Source organism: Rissa tridactyla, chromosome 1, assembly GCF_028500815.1.
Source record: "Rissa tridactyla isolate bRisTri1 chromosome 1, bRisTri1.patW.cur.20221130, whole genome shotgun sequence".
Lineage (NCBI taxonomy): Eukaryota > Metazoa > Chordata > Aves > Charadriiformes > Laridae > Rissa > Rissa tridactyla.
Genome location: NC_071466.1, coordinates 218,960,933 through 218,984,010, shown reverse-complemented (window position 1 = coordinate 218,984,010; position 23,078 = coordinate 218,960,933). Strand labels below are relative to the sequence as shown.

General features: G+C 56.7%; 1 protein-coding gene across 4 annotated transcripts in view; it reads left to right on the top strand.

The window, feature by feature from the left end:
* SHANK3 (SH3 and multiple ankyrin repeat domains 3) overlaps positions 1–23,078 on the top strand; it is a 383,847-nt gene that overhangs the window by 315,722 nt on the left and 45,047 nt on the right. For all 4 annotated transcript variants that reach the window (XM_054200170.1, XM_054200186.1, XM_054200177.1 and 1 more), the window contains 2 exons: positions 14,754–14,889; positions 17,590–17,670. In XM_054200170.1, coding sequence (XP_054056145.1) covers positions 14,754–14,889; positions 17,590–17,670 — 217 coding nt within the window. The remainder of the gene's footprint in view (positions 1–14,753; positions 14,890–17,589; positions 17,671–23,078) is intronic.

Genomic DNA, 23,078 nt, shown 5'->3' with positions numbered 1-23,078 from the left:
GCCTCACCAGTGCTGAGTAAAAAGGGTGATACCGTCCCTCAGTCTGCTGGCCAGGCTGCTTGTTACGTAGCCCAGCATGCGGCTTGCCTTATTCTCTGTTACTGTTCTCTTATTCGCGTTACGGGCTCAGACGCAGGCTGGCAGTCATCGTAAACGCCTTTTCAGCCTCTTCAACCGAGCTGCTGCTGGGGCGGTCTCTCCTGAGCCTGGACCAGTGCGTTGGGTTGGTCCACTGCAGATGCACACCCTCCTTCTTCCCGTGGTTGAATTTCATGAGGTTCCTGTTAGCCTGGTCCTCAAATTCCTCAAGGCCCCTCTGGTTTGAAGGTCTGCATTTCACCACGTCAGATGCTCCCCTCCTTTAATATTGTCTGCACTTTTACCGAGGGTGTTCTCTGCATCACCTGTGGTGTTGACGAGGATGTTGAACAAGATGGGCCCCAGGACTGGCCTCTGGAGCGCTCTGCTCATTGCCGGCTGCCTCGTCATTAGTCACTACATTTTCACGCAGTGCTCCAGTCAGTTTTCGGCTCGCCTAGCTGTCCGTGCATCTGGTCCGTGGTTCCTCAGCTTCCAAACAAGAATGCTGTTGGTGTCGGTGTCAGAAACCTTGCTGTATGTCACGTCCACCGTTCCCCCCTTGCCCACAGAACTAGTTGTTTTGTCACGGAAAACAGCCATATTGCTCAAGCACAGTTTGCTGTTGGGAGATCCATATTGACTGGTCTTGTTTGCCTTCTTGTCCTTCAAATTGTTTGTTCATGAAGAAGACATGCTCCATGTCCTTAACGAGGCTGAGGAAGGGCTGACTCCCCTTCTCTTCTCAAAGGTGTCACATTAGGGACCACTTGTCAGGGACCTTCCAAATCACCATGATTTTGCCTAGGGAATAGACAGTGGCCTTGTGATTGCTTCAGCAGCTTCCTCGGCCACCTCTGCTGAATCCCACTGGGTCTGTGGACCTGGATCGCAGAATCATGGATGGAATAGTTTGGGTTGAAGGGACCTTTAAAGGCCACCTAGTCCAACCCCCTGCCATGGGCAGGGACATCTTCCACTAGATCAGGTTGCTCAAAGCCCCGTCCAACCTGGCCTGGAATGTTTCCAGGGATGGGGCACCCACCACCTCTCTGGGCAACCTGGGCCAGGGGCTCACCACCCTCAGCATAAAAATTTTCTTCCTTAGATCTAGTCTGCATCTTCCCTCTTTCAGTTGAAAGCCATTACCCCTTGTCCTATCGCTACAGGCCCTGTCTTTCTTATAAGCCCCCCCTTAAGTACTGCAAGGTGACAGTAAGGTCTCCCTGGAGCCTTCAGCCAGGCTGAGCAACGCAGCTCTCAGCCCTTCCTCACAGCAGAGGAGCTCCAGCCCTCGGATCATTTCTGTGCTCTCCTTTAGACCCGCTCCAATGGACGCAGCGGCTCTTCTAAGAATTCCCTAACCTGTTGCTTCCCCATTACTGTCTGCCCGTCTTTTGTTGTCCACTACACTCTGAGGGCTGGGAGCACACTTTGTCCGTGAACACTGAGACATAAAACACAACTAAGCACGTTGGTCATATCTGTGTTATCCACGACTGATTTTTCGTCAGCAGACTCGCATTTTCCTTGAACTTCCTTTTGGTGCCAGTGTACCACTAGAAGATGTCCTTGTTCTGCTTCGCGTCTTTTGGTAGTCTTTGCTCCAGCTGGGCTCTGGCCTTCCTGAAACTGTCCCTAGTCCTTGCGCATTGCGTTTGTTGTTTTGGTGCCGTCACGTTGCTCCTTCTTCTGTGTGCTCTTTGCATTTTAGTTCACTGAGCAGCTTGATACTCAGCGAGCTAGCCTTCTGCAAAAATACCCAGTCTTCCTAAACGACAGGGTGGGCGGGTTGTTCCCGAGATCTCAAGAATTTTTATTTGAAAACCAGCACTCCCTTCCCTTTGGGCTGCTTCTCAAGAAGCTGAAGTCTGTCCCGAGCCTCGGGATTCTCTCTCTGCCACTCGCCTTTCGAGACTCCCTCCCTGGCTCACTGCAGCCACCTCGCAGTTGCTGCAGTCTCGGCTGCCCTGTGACCGCCTTCACCACCCCCGTTTCCCCGTTGGTGAGCAGCAAGTCAAGCAGAAGGTCTCCTCCAGCAGCCAGGGTTTGTGTTAGGAAGTTGTCAGCAGTGGCCTGGGAGCCTCCTGGATTCCCTGGCCAGTGATTCATTGCCTTCCCAGCAGATGTCTGGACAGTCAAAATCTTGGAGAAGATGAAGGCTTGCAAGACTTCCACTGGTTGTTTATGGACGACCTCACCTTCCACCTCCTCTCAGGCGGTGGTAGCAGACCCAGTGTCCCTCCTGCTCTTAGCCTAGATCTGCTCCAGAGACGCTCAGATGGCACGTCTGTGCTCCCACACTGCAGGTACGTGCAGCCGGGGGCTCCATCACATGGAGACACCTCCCTTTCCTGCCTGTCCGCTCTGAACAGCCTGTAGGCAGCTGCGGCCACATCCTGATCCACGCATGCTGTGCCACGTCTCTGAGTCTGACCACATCATAGCCCTGCGGCCACAGCAGGACGGGTAGTTCTTTGTGTTTGCAGTCCACGCTCTGTGAACCTGAGGAAGGCCTCCAAATGTCCAGTCCTCTGGACAAGAAAATGCATGTCCCGCTGTGGACCTTTACTGGCATACCTCCTCCGCACCTTCCTCTCTCATCTCTGGGCTTAGGCCCCCATTCTCTCATGACCCTAGTTTAAAACCCTTCTCTCCACATCAGCAAGTGTTGTCACAAAGGTGTTCTTCCCGCTTGTACTTTCACAGGGTCTTTCTCTTCCTGGTAGTCTTCCGTCATCCTCCAGTGAGGCACCAGGATGAAGGAACCTGAATCTTAGCTGGCAGCATCAGCTGCCCGGCCAGGCATCAGTCTGGCAGGTGTGTGTGCTCCACAGTGGGTCTTTACTTCAGCCGGAAGAGTTTTTGGGGACAGAGTCTGTTGAGAACACAGCTGGAACACACTCTTGCTGTGTCTCCATCACCTTTGACCCCAAAGCCTTGCAGTCACCTTTGAGCTGCTCAGGGTTTTTCCTGGGTGTTTCACTGTTACCCACCTTGAGCAGCAAAGGGTAGTAATCAGAAGGACAGAGGAGTCCCAAAATCTTTCCACAATTCCACCAATCCAGGCCTGGGGGCAGGCAGCAAACCTTCCAGAACAGGTCTGGCTGGCACATGGTGTCTTTGTTCCATGGATGGTGACAGCCTTCTTTGTGACAATAACATGGCTAGGGTAGATAGCAAAAGACCTAAACGTGGTTCCTCTCTCGTTTCCAGCACAAAGTCACCTGGCACTGAAAGTTTTTAGCCAAGGTGGCCTTTGAAGTGTATCTCTCTTCTTTCCTGAGTGGCGTTCTTCCAAGGCAGCACTCGCTCTCCATTTTAAATGCATTTAGTTCCTCTTTATCCGTTTGACAAAATCTGTTAGGAAGACCCCCGCATCCCGCGCGCCCTGCAGCAGAGGTGTCTGAGCAGGCAGTGTCCCAGCAGCACGGGGCAAGGCTTTGGTAGCTGAGGGGGAGCTGCCAGCGCCTCTCCAGCAGAGCTCAGGTGCCCTCCAGGTTGCCTTTGGGAAGTGTCTCCGTTGAGTTCAGCGCACACCACACAACGTCATTGCCAGTGCTGCAGCCTTCAGGTGAGACACCGGCTTGGGGAGAGCAGTGCTGTCACCTCCCCGGCTAGCGGCTCGCTCCGCTGTTGTCACCTCTTCGCTGCGTGGCACGAGCTGTGGAGTGAGGATGCACAGCGGTAAGTGAACTGAAGGAGAAAGGACGTTCCCAGGAATTTGGCATCCAGTGCACAGTCACAGCATCTTCTGGGCTCTTTGGCTCGCAATGAAAGGTTGGGCAGAACGGTGGGAGTAGGGTGGGCTTTTCCCTTGTGTGCCACGTTCAGGCAGCCTGGGTCACCGAGCCCTGCAGACGCCGCTGAGGCAGAGAGCGCCTGTGCTTCAGAGCTGGGACGGACGCTCAGGCGGCATTCGTGGGCAGTGCCCCCTGAAGATGCTGCCCGTGCTGGTAGGTGATCTTTAGGAGGCAGGGGAGGTGGATGTGACCGTACAGCGTCGCGTCGCTGGATGGAATGCAGTAGCACAGAGATGTGGTCTTTCTTGAGGGAAGGTTTCAAACTGCAGAGATTTGGGCGATCGTGCAGAGCTCAGCGACGGGCGTTACCGAGATGCCTTTGGACGAAGTGGGGTTCGACTCTGGCCGCTGCTGCGGTGATGCCTCTCCATGCCCGGCACCAGAATGAAATGCAGGCAGACAATTACGCCGTTGGGCAATTGGTGCTCACCCGGCTCGCTGCAGCCACTGGGACGCACCAGGCTGTGAAAGTGCCACAGTTTAGGACTAGACCTGTCGGGGTGTGGGGTTTTGAAAATCCTGCCTCGCTGGGCCAGGATTCAAGAGCACGGTCCGTAGTGTCTTGTCTCTTCCTCTCAGCCTGGCGGGTTTTAGAGCCTTGATTGTTTTCCTGGAGTGGTGTGGGCAAGAGCCTGTGTACGTCCGCTTGGCGCATACTGTGAGCGCGTGTGCGCGTACACACGGGACTTCTGACATGAGATACAAATCTGGATGTACATTTCTGGATATTTTCATTATTTAGGTCTGTGTTACATAGTAGTACAAAAGCATCGTTAGAAGAAGAGAAAATTGCAATTGAGAATCGACCTGCCGGAACAGTGGGGCGTGCAAGGCAGCGCGACGGCTTCTGGGGGTGTCTGCGTTGGGGCTGAAGAGCCCCCCCCAGTCCCCTTTCCTTCTGGTGAGGAGAAAACCTGCGGCGGCAGAGCTGAGTTCAGCAGGGGAGCGCTTCCTGAGCGTCTCTTCTGCCTCTAGTGAAATAGCGGTGCTGTGAGATAATGTAATCTGGTATTAGTTTCATTTGACAGATTAAAAAAAGGAATTGCTGGCTCCGTGGACGCGTGCGGTGCGGCAGCAGGGCTGGTGGCCGGGCTCGGGCTGTCCTGGTGGTGGGCAGAGCGTGTCAGCAGCGCCCGAGGGTCTCCTGCGGGGGAAGAGTGCTGTCCTTCTCAACCTCGGAGTTCTTGATATTCGGGAACGTAAATTTTACATAATTAACAAAATCTAAGGGTTGTTTGAGGACACGCTGCTAAATGCAGTTGGGGGGGAGAATCAGAGGGGTAAAATCTGCTGGGCAAGACATCACCCACTTCAGTGAGATAATGAAGGAGCGGTTAAATATTACTTACAGACACACGTATCCCCTCCTTACTGGAAAGGTTAGCAAGTAAAGGAGAAGGAAATGCGGTTAATTTGAGCTAAAGCGTGTAGGAGGTTGATAAGGGGAGCCAAAGGAAATAGGAAAGGCCAATATGTAAAGATATTAAGAAATTTTAAGAGCATTAGAAGAAATTTTAAAAGTCTGGAAGAGATCCATTTCTCTATGTAAATGATAAAATTGTATATTCTGGTGAAAAAAAAAAAAAAAGGCAGAAATGTTCTGCTCTGAGTTGGGAACAAATCAGGAGGATGTATCTATCCATATGATGTGCTCGGAACAGAAAGTTTCCCAGCTGTAACCAAGGAGAAAGTGAGATAGTATTTGCTAAAAATAAACATACTCAAATTAACAGGCTTGAATAACACATACCCAAGCCTCTAAAAGAGCCTAGCTGAGGAGTTGCCTGAACCACTAACGTTAATACCTCAAAATCTTGCTAATCTATGAAATTTGGAAGAGTTGGTAGAGGGCTGTTGCTATTCTAATATTCTGAGGGTATAAAATAGGTGTTCAGGAAACTATGGCTGGCTTGGCTCAGCATCAGCGCTGGGTGACGGAATGGAGCAATTCATCTGGAGGACAATCAACAAAGAATTAGAGAGTGAACACACAGTTAATACCATACCGTGGGGTTCCACGGAAGGTGGAAACAAACCCGCTGTCTTGTCCCGACAGCACCGTGGCACTGGTTGGAGTGAGGACTGCCTTTACGTGGTATGTTTTGACTTCCTTAATAGCCGCGTGACTTGGGGATAAATAACCTTGCAATAAAGGGAATTAGGAGAACGAAGGTGGCTTAGGAGCACCGTGAACTTTCAGAAAGCAGCTGCTAAGGAGAAGGTACCGGTGTGGGGGGCCATCACCAGCAAGGTTTCTTTACAGTTTCTCATCCCCGCAGCTCAGCACTTCTCTCGGTGTTTCAAAATAGTGACAAAAATGCGTGTTTGTAGGGACTGCGGGTATCACAAATGGTGGGGGAACAGCAAGGCTGCTGCTGGGGAATGGTCTGGCTTTCCTGCCGAAGCAGCCATGTTCCGGCAGCCCGGGCAGGGAGACGCGGCTGCGAGCAAGGAATGTCGGTTACAGGATATGAAATTACCCTGGAAAGATGTAACTCAGCAAAGGACATGGGTTTCTCCAAGCTAATTGTGTTAACGTTAGTTGAATGCGTAGGATGTGGCAGAGATACTTTGTGTGTGTAAAGGACAGACTTCCAGAGTTTCATGAACTTGCCTCTTCCGGCTGCAGCTCTGGAGGATCACTGGAGCATCGCTCTGTGCGAGTCAGACATTCACGCCGGGATGAGTCTGACGTTACTGAGCGGAATTCTGAAAGACCCTCGGGATGATTCACGAGCGGAAGAGGGTTTGAGGCTTAAGGAGTCCGTCCTGCGCAGCTGAGAGGGCGATCGCTCTGGGGGGTGGCTGTGTAACTCCATCACCCGGCTCGGAGGGAGGCAGCTCGTTGCAGATCTCAGTGCACGTACAGAAGATCCCCTGCGTAACCACAGTCACGGCCTTTAGTGAAATCCCATTTCCAAGCATTTTTGCACCAGTATGTCCTATGCCCAGAGAATGAGATTGCCTGGGAGAGGTGGGAAAGACAGTTTAGCGCTCAAGTTCTCAGAAGGAGCATCTTAGGATCTGGATAATCTTGCAGCCTTTTCTCCAGTTCGAGTGCTTTGAGATGCTGAAAGGGTGAAGTTGGCAATCAGAAATCTAGAGAGCTCTGCTCTCCAGAGTGACGTGTGGGTTTGTTCCTGCTGGTGAAGGTTTACCCCCCAAACCCCCTCAGTTTTGTCCAGTGGTCTGTGCATATCCTGGTTGATGGACCCATTCTTCTCCTGGTGGATGGCCATAACCGAGCTCTGGAGCAGAACAGACTTAATTCAGGCTTCAGAGTCTACATTCATCTAAGTAACTACTTATTCCTGGGAACGTGCGCGATTTGGGTGATTCACTGTCAGGTCAGGCTTCTTCTGTACAGACAGGCACCACGTAACAAAGGTACGGACAGATACCCCATAATGTGCGGTTCTTTCAGTCTTTCCTCAGAACTCAGCCCTTCTAATTCTCTAACAATACTGTGCGTTTCTCAAAGCTGCTTCTCACTGCTTAACATCAGTTGAGTAATGAAGTGTCCGGAACGGACCACAGCACGCTTGCTGAAGCTTCAAGGATAGTACCTTTATCCTCCTTCCACAGTCAAACCCTGCCCTGTCCTAGCTTCGGATACCGCTTGCCATTAAAGGATTCCGTCCTTGCAAGGGGACAGAGCTTTCTCTTCTTTTTTCCCCCCAGTCTGACTTCAGCTGGGAACATTTTGTTTGTCCCGGCACTGCTGGCACCATGCTGGGGCCTGTAAGGTCGTACCGTTGATCTCCACATCGGTGGCATCTCCTTGATGAGGAAGTTTTTACTGAACGCAGGTCACAGTCCAGTACTCTCTGACCAGCTGCTTTTAGATATTCCACATGTGGCGTGTTCGGTGTTTCTGCCGGATTCACTTACTTGAAGTTATTTGACATTACATGGACTAGATGACCTTTAAAGGTCCCTTCCAACCCAACACATTCTATGATTCTACATGGGATTTTGATTTAGCAGAGTGGTACAGCAATATGCCTAAATTAAATGCAAATAGAAATTACACTCAGCAGAGTATAGCAGATGCAATATGCAGCTGAATCACCATACAGATGTGAGTCTCGTTACCAGTCTCTCTAATCTGCTCGCCATCACGACACTGGCCGTCTCCCGTCACTTTGAAGGCATAAGTGGGTTGACACCAGCTCAAGCCTGTTGATGTCCTTGAGTTCTTTCTGTTTGTTGTTTGGTTTTTGTATCCTCTGTTGGGCTAATCCAGTTATAGAGTCCTCCTCCATTCTGCTCTTGCTAACTCAGGAAGATTTTTGGCTCTTCTCGTTAATTCAAGGATGACGTTACAGATCTGGTTGACCCACTCAACCATTACAGCCAGCTGATCCGCTCACCTGACACCACTGGATGACCCGCTCAACTGCTGTGGCCAGTTGATCTAATCCAAAGGCTGGTCCCCTTGGAGTTGAGATCGGTTCAGCTTTCGTTGCAACCGCTCTGGTCAGTCACTCCCTGTAGGCTCCCTTGCCCATCTTTTCAGAGCTTTCGTCTGCTGTAGGGGTTCATTGGGCAGTCACGAGCGGGAAGTACTAGTGCTGTTACTCAAGGCACATAAGAGCTCATCTGCAGTAATATTCACCGCCCTGGAAATCTGCATTCAAGAAAGATGAATTCAGACTGGAACAGGATCATAGAAAAGCTACTGAAATGATTGGGAGAATGGGGACATTATCTCCTGTGACAGACTGCTAAAGCTTTGTGTCTTTGTCATCTTGCTGGGAGGGATCAGACTGGGCGTATGAAATGTCCCAGTGGGCCAAATTGATGGTCCATTAGCCTTGTTCTCTGTCTTTGACAGTGGCATTGCAAGATGCTATTAATTAAGGAGACCACGTGTGCCTGGCCATTTTGGGTGGTCCATTCCCCTTGTGCCGTCCAGCATCCAATGTCCTACTGGGGACGTTAGCAGGAATGATCCTGCTCAGTCCCATCGGCACCTGTGCAAGGACCTGCTCTCCAGGAATTCATCTAATCTCTCTCTGAACCTGCCGGTACCGTCCTCCTCCATGGCCTCCCACGGCAGCCAGCTCCAGATGACCGTTGCCTGCTGCACAAAGAAGTCTTGCTTTTGTCTGGTTTTACCTGATCTGCCACTGGTCTCATTGAGAGCCCTCTCCTAATGCTGCAGGATTTGGTGAAGAGCAGCTCTGCCTTCACTGTCTCCACCGCCTTGGGCAGTTTTGTAAGCCTTGGCCATGCATCTCCCCGAGACTTCTCTTCTCCAAACTGGAGAGTCCCAGCCTTCTCAGTCTGTCCTCGTAGGGCAGCTGCTCCAACCCCTTGACCATTTTAGTTGCCCTTCTCTGGACCTTCTCTGGTCCACCACTTCCTCCTTGAGATGCTGAACCAGACCTGCGCCCAGCACTGAAGGTGTGCCCGAGCAGCATCAGCCTAGCCCCAAATGACATTGCCCGCCTTGCTTCCCGTCTCTTCCCTGATATATTTTGTTGGCTTTTTTGGCTGCCGTTGTGCACAGAGCCCATGATTTTGAGAGCTGGCAGTACCAGCGCCAAGACCTAGCTGGAGCTCTACCCACCAGGTCCACGTTCAGCATCATGCAGCGTGTTCAGACGGCTCTTCCCTAGAAGCATTACTGTGCACGTATCTGCATGGTGGCCCATCTGCCACCTTTTGCCCTCTCACCTTGGGGGTCCTCATGGATGCGTCATGTGGCTACTCAGAAGATGGTTGCAGCGGTATTTAATGCCCAGACTTTGACAGTGTCTTCATTTTTCTATGTATATTCTTTTGTGGTTTTTAGACACTTTCTGCATGGTTTGACTAGACCTATTGTCTGCTTCCAGGCCAAAAGCACATCTCCAAGAGCAGCGAATCCTCATCAGGCGGTTGTGTCCAAGAAACCGGATCAAAACCAGCCACGTTTCCACCACTGCCTGCCTGATCTTTTCATTCCTACACCTCCCATTTGAGGGCCAGCGGTCATTTGGAGTGTTTAATTCAACAGGCAGGACTCCCAGCTGCCGGTCTTCTTGAAGATTCCTCTCTCCACTTCATAGGCTGGGACCAAAAACTGATTTTTGTGTGTGTGTCTCAGGCAATTCCCCCGTGTGGCTCTACCATCGTCAGACAGCCCCAGGCTGTCTGTGTGACAGGGATCCTCCGTGCATGGCTCTGCTCAGAGAGATGAGACAGTTTGCTTTGTTCATTTTGCTGCCTCCTCTTTTTATGTGTAAGTGCTTTTCTTCCTCCTGTGGGAGATGGTATTGTGCTCCCGGGAGCACGGTGCTGACGTTCCCTTACTGCTGAAGGTGGGGGGTGGCTTGGCTGAGATCATAGAACAGTTTGGGTTGAAGGGACCTTAAAGATCATCTTGTTCCAACCCCCTGCCCTGGGCAGGGACACCTCCCACCAGCCCAGGTTGCTCCAAGCCCCGTCCAACCTGGCCTTGAATCCCTCCAGGGATGGGGCAGCCACAGCTTCTCTGGGCAACCTGGCCCAGGGGCTCACCCCCCTCACAGCAAAGGATTTCTTCCCAATATCTCATCCCAATCTCCCCTCTTCCAGTGGAAAACCCTTCCCCCTCGTCCCGTGGCTCCCCTCCCTGAGCCAGAGTCCCTCCCCAGCTTTCCTGGAGCCCCTTGAGGGACTGGAAGGGGCTGGAAGGTCTCCCCGGCGCCTTCTCTTCTCCAGGCTGAACCCCCCCAGCTCTCTCAGCCTGTCCCCACAGCAGAGGGGCTCCAGCCCTCCCAGCATCTTCGATCCTCTCCCAGTTCAGCGGATCAGCAGCGTTGTTGAACCATGGCCCCTGTTCCCTCTCAGGCACCTTGCGCCCGGGGTCTCTGGCTGTTGTGGCTTCTCCTGGCAGCCCGTCGGTGGGCTGCAGGTGGTGGTGCGGGGTCTCCCTTTCCGCAGCGGAACAGCGTCCTGAGGCACTGGTTTGCTCACTGGTGATGAGAGCTCACCTCCCGCTAGGTTACAGTCCCAGCCGCGGTGCCAGGCACTGTCATCTTGGTACCGGGGCTTTGTCACGCTGTATTGAGTCAGCCCAGTTGGAAGCTGAAGAAGAACTGAAAACCTTCACGCCGTCTCCTCGGTGAGCTAACCTGTGTATCAGGCATGTTCCTCTCTTTGCAGTTTGAATTCTTCAAGAGCAACTGTTAGAGAAGCTTTGCTCGGATGAGTGTTCAGCCACGGCTGTTTGCAGTTGCAGAGTTCTGTAGTTCGTCTTCTTGGGTATCACCAGGAACCGGGGCTGAGTCAGGATTCCCTGTTTTTCAGAAGCTGGTTTTTTTTCCCAGACAGCCTTGCATTGTACGAGCAGCTGTCTGACCAGTCTCCCCTGTGGTCAGCTTTCCTGTGTAATGGTCCTTCTTGACCTCTGATGTTATTTTAGCCTCTTGACTGCTTTTTTTATCTGCTCTCTGCAAAACGCCGTTCCTGCTGGTCAGGTTGAGCTGCGGTTTCCTAGGGTTTGAGCACCTGCTTGTTTCTACTCCATCTTTCACAGAAAAGGCCTGGCAACGCGGGACCGATACTTTGAGGTTGCCACAGAAAGACCGTTAATGTGCTGTTCCCTCTGTTTTAAACAGCAGAGATGTTTTTTCCCATCAGCCAAATCACTCACACTCCACTGACCACGCGTCCCTTTGCAACTGTCCAGCCCAGCCCAGCTCTGGCTCGGTTCTGGCCGCTTGGGTTCTGGCGTTGGGTTGGTCCTTCTGGCCAAGGGTGTCTCAGAGAGCCACAGGGTCAAGTCGGTGGTCCTGGCCAAGCGTGGCACTGAGACTCTCTGCACTTACTGGCCAGCGTCACGTTCTTCTTGTCTTTCGTGGCTGGCCCTTAGCGTGCTCGGCGAAGCCAGTCATTGCTTTTTCATGGTCCGGACAGTCAAGGGGTGCCCGGCGGTGGATGACGTTGCACAGTGCAGGCTAAGTTGGCGTCTTACGGCTTTCGCAGGAGTTGTCCATCTATGGGCACTTTCAGAACACGCTGGGCAAAAAGCTGTCTGACCACATTGGTACCTTTTCCTCATGCGCGATCTCACCAAGTTATAAACAACTGAAAATCAACATTTTCCATCTGTCACTTGACTGTCAGCAAAAACACCAACAGTCTGCCAGAACACCAGCGGGACACAGTGCTCCGATGGTGCTTGCGCCAGGGGGTGCCACAGCAGTCGGTGGTCTCTCCTGGAGACCACGAACCCTGCCTTGTGCCACCAGAGCTGCCCCAGGGTGGAGCAGAGGGAGAAGGTCCCACCTCCAGCCCGCAGGGCGAAAACCTCCCACTCCTGCTGCTCCGCATTCGAGTGACCTAAAAAACCTGAACTGCTGCCCAGTTGGGTGGACAAGTTTGGATGATTAAAAATGAAACAGAAAGCACCGGCATGTTCTGTCAGTATTTCTGTTCTTTATTTGGAAGGGAGCAGGGCGATGTGCATGTATCACATGCAGATGATGAAACGCGTTCCAAGCCATTAGTAACCGAGGCTGTAAGCGTCTTCCAGGTGGCAATTTTTCACTTTTTGCATTTTGCGACTGTATGATGCTGGGGCAGTGCCAGGCCGAGCGCTGGCGTTGGGAAGGGGCAAGGGGATGATGCGGTTAATTATAAACCTGTGAGTCTGATGTCAGTTGCTGGCAAAAATTAAACAATCAGGTGCTGTAGGCAGGTGATAAAGAGTTAAAGAGTAGAATGTAATTACTAGATGAAAGGCTCATAAACCAAATTTCATTTAATTTCATTCTTTGAGGTGTCAGATTTGTTTGATAAAGGTAACTGCTTAGATGTAATAGGTTTTATAGAATCACAGAATTGTTTTAGTTGGAAAAGACCTTTAAGCTCGTCGAGTCCAACCGTTAACCCAACAATGCCAAGTCACCACTGACCCACGTCCCTCAGCACCGCGTCTGCCCGGCTCTGAAATCCCTCCAGGGACGGTGACTCCACCACTGCCCTGGGCAGCCTGGTCCAAGGCCTGACAACCCTTTCCATGAAGACATTTTTCCCAATATCCATCCTAAACCTCCCCTGGCACAACTTGAGGCCGTTTCCTCTTGTCCCACCGCCTGTTCCTTGGGAGAAGAGCCCGACCCTGTCAGGAGAAAATACAGGATAACCGCGCTCCAGGGTTCAGTCCATTCCACCTGCTTGTCCAAAAAAAAGATTAAGAGGTGATTTAGCTGGAGTAGGCTGGTAATATCATCGAAATCAAATTTTCTGAGGAAAACATGTGTTTTCATGCAAATTGAATAATTACTGAATCAATTCTAATCAAAATTGAATAATTAAATATTTGAGATAGAATGATTATTCCAAAAGCTTTGCATCTTAGAAAACGCTGATGTTCCACTTCAGAGTTTTGTTCAGCCCCTTTTTTAATTTTTTATATTTTTACAGTTTTTCATAGAAAACAGCACTATGGCTCACGGATGGCCAATGTGATAACCTACACCATAACACAAATGTTGTTTAATGATTTAAACAACAGTTCAGTCTACCCTAAAGCTGGGACATCTCCAGCTGGAGTTGAAACACACAAACCCTGAAGGTTCTTGAGCGCCGAAGTTTCCAGCGCCCGGGACAGGTCTGCGTTTGGGTGACCCCCGGGGCTGCGGCAGGAAGAGCAGCACCAGAGCCCGGGCCTCAAAACCGATTTCTTGACAGTAATGTGGGAACGAGTTGGGTTGGTTTTTTTAAGCAGTGGGAATTACTGAACGTTGGGAGCAAACCTGCGGAGGAAGGGCTGAGTTCTCCCTCGCCAGCTGTTGGTGAGACCTGGAGCCGGTGGCATGCAGCAGCGGAGCTGTGATCCTTCTGGTCTGGAACCTAGGGTGACGAAATCAATGTTGCGTGGTCAACCAAAATCCTGTCGTTGCCTGTCTTTTGAGTGCTCCATTTCTGGAAACAAACATTAACAATTATTAACCTAAGTGCTCCTATCTTTATTGCCCATGGGTAGTCACTCCTCTCTTACTTGCTGTCAGTTGTTCCCTTACGCCTCGAGTAGCCGCGCTGCGGGAGCGCACAGCACGTTCCAACAGCCAGCACCGCGGGGTGCAAACGCGCCTGGTCCTTTTACAAAGCGGGCGGCAGCTGCCAAAGTTGAAACCAGCTTTTCCATCAGTGAAGCGTCCTCGCCCCCGTTTCACCTAAACCCCAGTTACCCAAAGTGAGGGTCCGTCTGTCAGTGGCCCTGGAGACCCTTGTGTTCGTTGCTACTTGGTGGACACCCAAGTACTGAGGCTGCGTTTTCCAGTTCGCTTCTTGGGTTTGTGTCTCAGAGATGGCCCAACCTGCCATCCCGGTCCCATCTTGTTGTCCAAGAAACCAACAGGTCGTGCCAGCGCTGGAAACGACGGCAGGGATGAGCTCCAGCATGTGTCCTGCAGACCCCTGGAAGGAGTTGACCAGTTGGGGCAGCAGGGAAGTGTCTCCGTCTGTACGGCATGGGCTGCTGCTGGCGGGGACAGGGCGGTGGAGCTGTTGGGGCTCTTCCAGACCTGCGGCGCAGCTCAAGGCTTGCAGATCCAGGAGCCACCCCCCTGGCTGCCGAACACTCCGGCAGAACTAGGAAATGCCCGATTTTCAGTGATCTGTCCTGACAGCCCAGTAGGAAGGGGGAGGTCCAGCCCTGGTGCCCTGGTTTGCACTGGCCTGGTGCAGGTTCCTCAGCTTCTCCAGAAGGTTGTGGTCACTGGTAGGTGACATCCCACAGGCACAGCTTAAGTACGAAAATAGGCTAGGTTGCAAAAACAGATGCAGACATGCAAAATCATCTGGTTCTGTGGCTTGACATCCGTCGGTCTTGCCCTCTGCCCGCTGCCTTTGTGACCGGCAGCCTTTACACCGCTCTCTTTGTTTGTGTCCTAGGTGAATGGTGTCAACGTGGTGAAGGTGGGGCACAAGCAGGTGGTGTCCTTGATCCGGCAAGGGGGGAACCACCTGGTGATGAAGGTTGTTTCCGTCAGCCGCAAGCCAGAATCAGAAGAAGTTGTTCGGAAGAAGGGTAGGTGTGGAGTCTCGCGGTTCTCTGAAAAGGGCGGGAGCGGGGTTGTGTCGCGTCACCTAAATGTCAGCTGGGTGGAGAAGACCGGGAAGGAGCCCAGCGTGGGTGGATGGCTGGGAGGCTGCCGAGCTGCAGCTGGGGAGGAAGGAGGGCACCGCAAGGGGAAGACCTGCCCATCTGGGCATGGAAACCTCGGCACTGTCAGCGCTGCCACACCGGGACGTGCCGGCAGCTGCGGCTGGGAGCAGTGCAGCGGGGACGGGGACGATGGTCAGGTGGAGGGGCTGCGGCAGAGCACTGCCACCGACGCTGGGGGAGCCGGGCACGGCCAGTAGGTGCCAGCCAGGCCTCCTGCGTGTCCCATCCGCGGCCGCGCTGCAGGACACTGGCAGCTCTGTTCTCCCACCGGAGCTGTGTGCGCCCGGCAAAGGTTAGAGCCAGGAACGAAGCTGCGTCTGGCACCAGCAGCCTGTGGCTGTGCGGGAGAGCAGAGACTGCCCCTGCCCTCAGGGGGGGTCATGGTGGGGAACTGCCTCTGCTTTGGGGTGCAGAGGGGTGTCGTAGCGAGGGGTCCCCGCGGTGTGAGGGGGTTGTGATGGAGAGCTGCCCCTGCGAAGCGTGGGGCTGTCGGGGAGCAGAGCTGCCCCTGTGGGGATGGGAGGGGGGTGTCGGGGTGGAAGACAGAGCCCACAGGAGTGTAGGGGGTGCCAGGGTGGAGGACGGCCCCCATGGCAGTGGGGGGCCAGGGTGGAGCCTGTCCTCTCTTGGGAAGGCCAGGGCTGGGAGCTGCCCCACGGGCTGGGAGCTCCCGGGGGCATGGCCAGTCCTGGGGCTACCGGCCACGTCTGGGACTTGCCCTAGCTCAGGGGAGCGCGGGTGGCCTTGGGGCGCCCAGAAGGCTCTGGGCCTTCGCCCCATCATCCCCAGGCCCCGGTGGCACAGCTGAGACCCTCGGGCAGAGGTGGGCCCGGGGGGAGTTTGGTGGTGGGCTGATGTGCCATGGCCAGCGGGGGAGGGGACATCCAGCTGAGGAGGGCAGGGGCACATCTGGAGGGCAGCTGGCTGGGAGGCAGCCAGCTGTGTACAGAGCACACATCACGGCATACAGCTGTGGAGGGCAGGGGCACATCCGAGGGCAGCCAGCCAGGGAGGCTGGGGACACATCTGGCAGCAGGCGCTGTGGAGGGTCGGACCTCATCCACGGGCGGCCAGCGGTGGAAGGCAGGGGCACATCTGGGAGCAGCCTGTCGTGTCCGCCCCCACTCCGAGCCGTGTGTGGGGAGGCAGGCTGTGGGGCAGGAGCATTTTCTGGAGGATCGCAGCTGGGGGGACGGGAGCAGGGGGACATGAGTGGGGGGACGGGAGCTCCCAGCGCAGCACGCGGGGCGTGGGGGAGGGAGGCAGCTCTGCGCGCTGACACTAAGAGCTGCAATTATATTGTCACGGCACAAAAGCACGAGTCGTGGGAAAGGCTGAGGCTCGGGAATTGGTGCTGGGACCACCGCCGGTGCCGCTTGACGCTTCTCCTGGTGCTTCCAGCCCTGCAGCCAGTGAGCAGCTGCCTGTCGCTGCCCGTCGCTGCCTGAGCCCTGAGCCCACAGAGCTGGACGGCCACTCTTCCAGCACGGGGTGCGGGGACCGGAGCCGAGTCCCTCCCTGCGGGACCCCAGCTGCAGCGTGGCGGGAGGGGGCCAGACCCCCGTCCCCCCCGGCTGGGGCTCCCCTCTTCCTGCAGGTGATGGAGGCCTGTGTGGGACTGGCGTTTTCTGGCTGAATCCGCCCCTGATGGGGTCTCTGATGCAGGCAGCGCCAGCAAAGCCTGAAGCTCCGGTTGCCATGGCAATGCCTGAGCGTTGAATCCAGCATTGTCAGCGAGCGAGCGCGAGGAGGAGGAGGCACCCCAAGTGAAGAGGAAGAGCCTTCAACTCGTCCCCGCTCCCGTGGGCTCATGGCATGCGGCGCCTGCGGGGCAGCCCCGCGGGCCGGCCCGGCTAGGCATCCCCCGGGGACACCCCTGCGCCCCGGCACCGCACCGCACCGCCCCGGGCCGGCCATGCGCCTCCGCTGCCCGGCACGCAGCCGGCCGCCTCCAGCGCTCCGCTAGGGCCGCGGGAGCTCACCCGTCCTGGATTCGGCCGAGCGGCAGAGGAGGGTGGGTGGGCTGCGTTTCGCTGGGGGATGCGCCGCGCCGAGGCGGGAATGAGAGACTGAGATCAGGCCTGCTGGACTTGTTTCTCCCTCCTACCCTCCACCCATGGCGTGTGCGGAGGGGAAGCAGCCATCAAAGCTGTTTGCTGAGTCCCACAGGCAGGCAGCCAGCTGCCTGAGACAGATTTAATTCGCGAGAGGCTTTCATAGCCGTAGCATCTCCGGTAGCTGCAGGGGGGCAGGCGCAGCCCGGGGACATGACTTGGACTCTCCTGCGCTGAGGGCTGTGGGAGCCTGGGCAACCGGCACGTGCCTGCGGGAGCCACCGGCCCCTCTGCGCCGGGGCCTGCCCCGTGCCCCAGGACTGTGCTACCGAGACCATGAAGAAGTTTGCTTCCACACGCAGCCTCAATAAGATCCTGCAGCAGTGCGACTCCTCATCCCGCGAGTACGAGGAGATCCAGGCTGTGGAGAAGAAGTGGCACCTGCATCTGGCCACTCCTCGTAAGTTCCTGGACAAGAAATGCAAAATGCCGTCTCTCTTCCTTTCAGCTCCGCCGCCTCCCAAGAGAGCGCCCAGCACCACCCTGACGCTGCGTTCCAAGTCCATGACGGCCGAGCTGGAAGAGCTGGGTAAGCGGCGGCGGGGCCGGCGCGTGCATGCGGGGGTGCATGCGGAGCATGCGGGGCTGTGGCCGGAGCAGGCAGCACGCCCGCCCCACCTCCGTTTCCCAGAGGGGAGCATGAGCTCGGGGCGACGCGTGCACCGCCAGCGCCGGAGGTTCCGTGGTGCTTAGCGGCGTGTGGGGCGTGGGGGCTGAGACCCCACTGCCACCACCACCACAGGGGCGCGGGACCCCCCCGTGGAGCCCCCTGTGGAGCCCGTCCACCCCTTCAGCGCCGGGGAGAGGACGCTGGGTGCCTCCCTGTGCTTGTGGAGAGGCTGCCGCCCCCGTGCCCCGTCCATCAGGCACCCTGCTCCTCCCGCGCTCCAACAGCCCCTTGTTTTTATTTTCCTCTACCTCCGGGCAGATACCACACGCCGCCGGATCAGCTGGCATCCCCATGGGCTGCCCCCCCCCTTACACACACACGCTCACACGTTCTGCTGTCACTACCGAGCCGACCCACGTTTCCAGATGCTTTGGTGCTCCAGCTTACATCTCCATGTTCCCATCTTCTCCTAGAGCCTCTCCACCCCCAGCCCCTCCCCTGTGCTGAAGCCCCTCGGCCTCCCTGTCTTCTCCTGGCGACCTCGTTGAGCCCACACCTTCCCCGTGCCCTGGGCTCCCCCGCCACAGGGGTGCCGGGCTCCACACACCCTCCAAAGGGCCGTCCCTTCCCTTTGCATAGAGCGATGTGCCCATTTTGCCGCGCGCCATCCCCAGTGTGCCGCAGAGGCCGCGGGGCGGCTGAGCCGGGCGCTCCGCTGGCGGTGGCAGTGCCGGGGAGGCTGGCTAGCAGAACAGCGGCCGCGTGGCCCCTGTGGCCAGCCGGGCACGGGAGGTGCGGAGGGATCCCCCCTCCTGGGGGCTCTGGCGTGCAGCTGCGGTGCCCACCAGGTTGGCTCTGCCCAGACGGGCTCCTCGGGGCCGGCGCAGGGCGGGAGTGGGGTGCGCTGCCAGCCCCCACCGCAGAGCAGGAGGGAGCCGCTCTCGGCACTGCCTGCTGCCCTGGCTCGCGCTCCTCCTGCTTTTTCACTTCTATTTCTATTTTTGCTGTGCAAAGATGGGGCGGTGTGTGCAGATGTGCTTGGTGGCCATGGCTGTGCGTGGCAGAGCCCATCCTGCCTGGGAGGAGACCCACCTGAGGGGCAGAAACCTCGGCAGAGACCCCACCGCCCCTCTCTTTCTCAGGGCGTTGAAGGAAGGTCCGTGACCTTTCCTGCTCCGCTCCCTGTCCTACACCCGTGCCCAGGCTTTACAACCCTGCGGGCATCTCCTGAAAGAAACCACCCTGAGGGCTCGGGCTGACACTCAAACGTGGGTTTGAAGGGACAAATCTCGGCATTTAAGGGTTTGCCCCAACTGGTTGGTGGCCACTGTGATGTATTCTGCGCTGAGCCCCCTGCCTGGCTGTTCCCCCTGGCCTGTTCCCCGCTTCTCCAGCCCTTTGTTACTGAACCTGAAGGCGCTGTGTTTACTAGTAGCCATTAGGAGAGGGTTGGGAATGGGCCGTTTCTTCCCCTTTTTGCTCTTCCCTTGGCACAGATGCCGCACACCCCCCGGCGTTGGTGTTTCCGCTGCGGGTTGCCGGGCGGTGTGACGGGTGCCTGCTTGTGCGCACCGGCAGCATGTTGCCCCTGGGAGAGCGCGGGCCCCGGCTGCATGTGCCCCTCTTTGGTGAACGTCGCGCCCGAGTGGGAGCCTGGCGGGCGACATGCGGGCGCCTTCCCAGAAGGACGGGCGCACCTTGGCCTTGCAGTGCCAGGTGGGGCACGGGGCATCACCATGGGGCGACAGGACGGGGGAGCCCAGCGGCGTGCGGGAAGGGGCCCCGTTTGCATGTGTTCTGGCAAGCAGAGCTGCGAGCTCGAGGGGGAGGAGAGCGAGCTGGCAGAAAGGGAAGTCACGAAGAGCAGAGAAATAGCTGTGCTGGAGAATATATTAAAGATGAGTCCTCCGGGTCTCCCTGAGGATTTTGCATCTAGACGCTGCCTCCCTTCCACCTGGAGAGGGACTAGGAGCAGCAGCTGCCCGTGTCCCCCGGGAGAGGGATTTGTAGCCAGCGACTGGTCTTAGTCCACACGTTTTCCAGGAAATTGTAGTGGTTAGTCCCTGCTTCACGTCCTGTGGGTCAGGGACTGCGCTGTAGCCGGTCCCACCACGCATCCCCGGGGAGCACGGCACAGGGAAAATGGGGGAACCTTCCTCCTCCCGCGCTTTGTCTTCTGGTGGTTGATCCTCCGGCTTTGACTGCGAGGGGGGGGTTTGTGCGGGTCGGCATCCCCGCACCTCAGTGGTGTGCCGGTTCAGAGCCCCGGCTCCTTGTCTGAGGGGACAGTGGTGTTACTGAAAGGGACGTTTCTACCTGCAGCTTCTCAAAGGGAGCTGTGTCGGATGGTCCCTGCCCCTTTTTCCTTGAAGCCTGGCCCTGTCCTATGGAACACCCCATGTGCCCATAGCCATGCCTTCACCTTCTTTTGCTGCATGTCGTGCCAATCCCCTTGGAAAAGCAGATTCCCAGCAAGCTGCTAAGGAAGCACTCCTGTCCCGCAGCCCTGGCTGGATGCAGAGGAGACTGGCTTTGGGAGACGCGCAGACTGCCGTGTCTCCTCGGTCAGCAGGCCCAGATTAAAAGCTTTTAAAAGAGTTTCTCCAGGGGTCGGGCAGTAGATGCCATCCGGACCTTCTCCCGGTCTTTCTGACATCCCACCTTCCCGTCTGAGCAGAGAGAAGGGGGCCCAGCAGGGGGCTGGTCCCGGCGCTGGGGCTGGCGGAGCCTGGGCCGTGTCGGTCCCTGCCCGCCCGGGGACAGGGCAGCGGCGCCGAGGGGGATGCCCGGGGTGCTGCACCCTCTGCCCTGCCGGAGCCGCCGTCCCGAGAGCCCCGGGGAGGCTGGCGCGCACGGCGCTGTCAGGGCCTGATCCTGCCAGCATGCCGGGAGGCAGGAGAGCCTGCGGGGAAGAGGCACGGCAGGCAGGCAGCCAGGCTGGAGCTGGGAATGAACGCAGGAACTGTGCATGCCATTCATGTTGTCTTTTGTTTCTTGATTCCAAGCCTCCATGCGGAGAAGAAAAGGGGGTGAGTGAAAACACACAACCTGGGGCTCCTCCCTTCCCCGTCAGCCTCCCAGCCAGCTCCCCGCCGCGCCGCGCAGGCACGCTCGGTGCGGGTCACCGTCCCCAGGTGTCACGGGGAGCTCAGCGGGTCAGCCTCCCGCCCGGCACCGCCGCCACGGGGAGCAGTCGCGCGTACGGCGCTGGCCGGGCAGCAGGAAGGCCGAAATCGGCGCGGTCATGCTGGGCTCCTGTTGGGCACGGGCAGGAATGCCCGTTTGCCAGCTGGGGCCCGTGAAGCTCCAGGTCTGACTCCCCCGGGTGTTGTACGTGCTCTGTCTTTGCTCCACGGTGAAAGTGCCCTGCCCAGGAATGTCCCCGCGTGTGGGGTCCTACGTACAGGCTCCCTCAGCCCCGGGTCAGGCCTCTGGAGCTCGGTCAGATGAAATGGCAGCCGCGCTCTCTGCCGTGGCCAGCAGCCCCTGCCCCCGTGCGGGCTGTCCTGCTGGTCCCGGCGATCCCATGCCGAGGAAGCACCTGGGGACGTACCTGCCCTGCAGGCAGGGTTTGGTGGCAGCTCCAGGGACAGACCCCAGTGAGCTGGGGGAGAGCTAGCTTGGCTATTAACTGTCCCAGCTCCAGGTGGAGAAGACCACCGTGGTGGTGGCCTTACCCACCATGAAGGCCACGGTAGTGGTGCCCAGGCTGGCTGGGGAGAAGCTGGTTGCGGCAGGGCTCCTTACGTGACAGTTGCACTACGCAGTGTCCGTGTGGACATTGCACGAGGGACACTACAAAGCCAGGAGGTTCTTGCCGGGGCTGAGAGCCAGTAATGAACAACCCTGAATGGAGCAAGAAGGCCCGTCCTGTGCCAGCACACGGCTCTGCCTTTCTCCAGCACAGGCACAGGGTGGAGGGAGGGAGCCAGGAGACCTCACCCCAGTTCTCAGCCTTTCAGAAGCAAAACTCTCTGTCCTCGTAATGGGGAGGTAGAGGACTGTTTCCCAAGGAACAGGAAACATGAGGGACCAACTCTTCCACCATAATGGAGATAACGTAGGGAAGAAGCTGAGCAGGGCTTACAGGCGGGGGTCTCCGAGGGACCTCCGCAGACCTCCTCTGTGCTGAGCAGGTCTGTCAGTACCCAGAGGTGGAGGCAAGGCAGAGGTCCCGTGGATCAGAATGATCACCTGGAGGTCACCAGGGAAGTCCTGACGTTGAAGGCAGCTGTCTCCAAGTGCATGGTGGAGAGCTCTTGATGCTTTGGACAGCCAGAGCCATCGGGGTGCACCCATTTCTGGGATGTCCCTCTTCCCAGGGTGGCTCCAGCACTGCCTCGTCTCCCCCCCGGCAGCGTGGGCACAGGCGGGATCCAGGATGTTCTTCCATCTCCTGCAAAGGCATGGCAGATACAGAGCGCAGTCCGTGGCGATTGTCTCCCTGTGCTCTAATGGCGTTAAGGGACAGAATGCAGGATGAAGCCGGGAGCAGAGGCAGGTGGAGAGGGCTGAGCATCGCTGTTACTCCTCTTGCAGCACCAGGGCCTCCAAACTAATGTCTCTGCAGAGCTGCCCGGAGCGGCTTCCAGAGACACCGATGAGGCAGGTTTCCAGCACAGGGCAGTCTTCAGAACCAGCCCGAGGGCCGTCCCCTCCCGAGGTTTGGCCGTTGGAGGTCCACGCGGTCACTCAGCGCTGTTTGGCCACGAGGGATGAGCCAGCTCCCCTCTGAGCAGGGCGAACCGTCCCGTGCCTCCTGCGGCGAGCGCAGCGTGAGTCCCATGGCAGCGAGGAAGAGGAACCATGAGGTCCCCCAGAGATGAGAATGGCCAGCTATGAAGGTCTGGAGGCCTTGTGCCGAGGAAGTTCAGGAGCTGGCCTGAGCTGGTTCCTTGGAGCAGGTGTAGGTCCTTAGTCTCAGGGCCTTGGTGGCTACCTGCCACGGAGGGTGCTGGCCTCACGGGGCATGTGAGTCCCCTTGGCAAAGACCGGTGTTTGCGTGGAGCTCGCTCCTCCACGGACTGGCCTTCTGAAGTGTTGGGGACTCATGTTTAGTTTCTGTACCCCAGGGATGCTGGCTTACAGACTGCTGCGCAGGCAGCTGCCGTGGCCGCAGGGTGCAGAGGGGCTGAGGCTGGCCCGAGCCATGCCAGCCCCCGGCGGGGGTCTGTAGGAACGCAGTCCTGATGGCCACAGCTCTCCAGGTCGCTCGGTCCCGAGGATCAGCAGCTCCCACACCACAGCGGTGACATTTCGCAGTCCTGGGTTGAGCAGCCAGGCTGGAAGGAGCCCAGAAGTTTCCAAGCCTTACCTGAAGGCAGGCA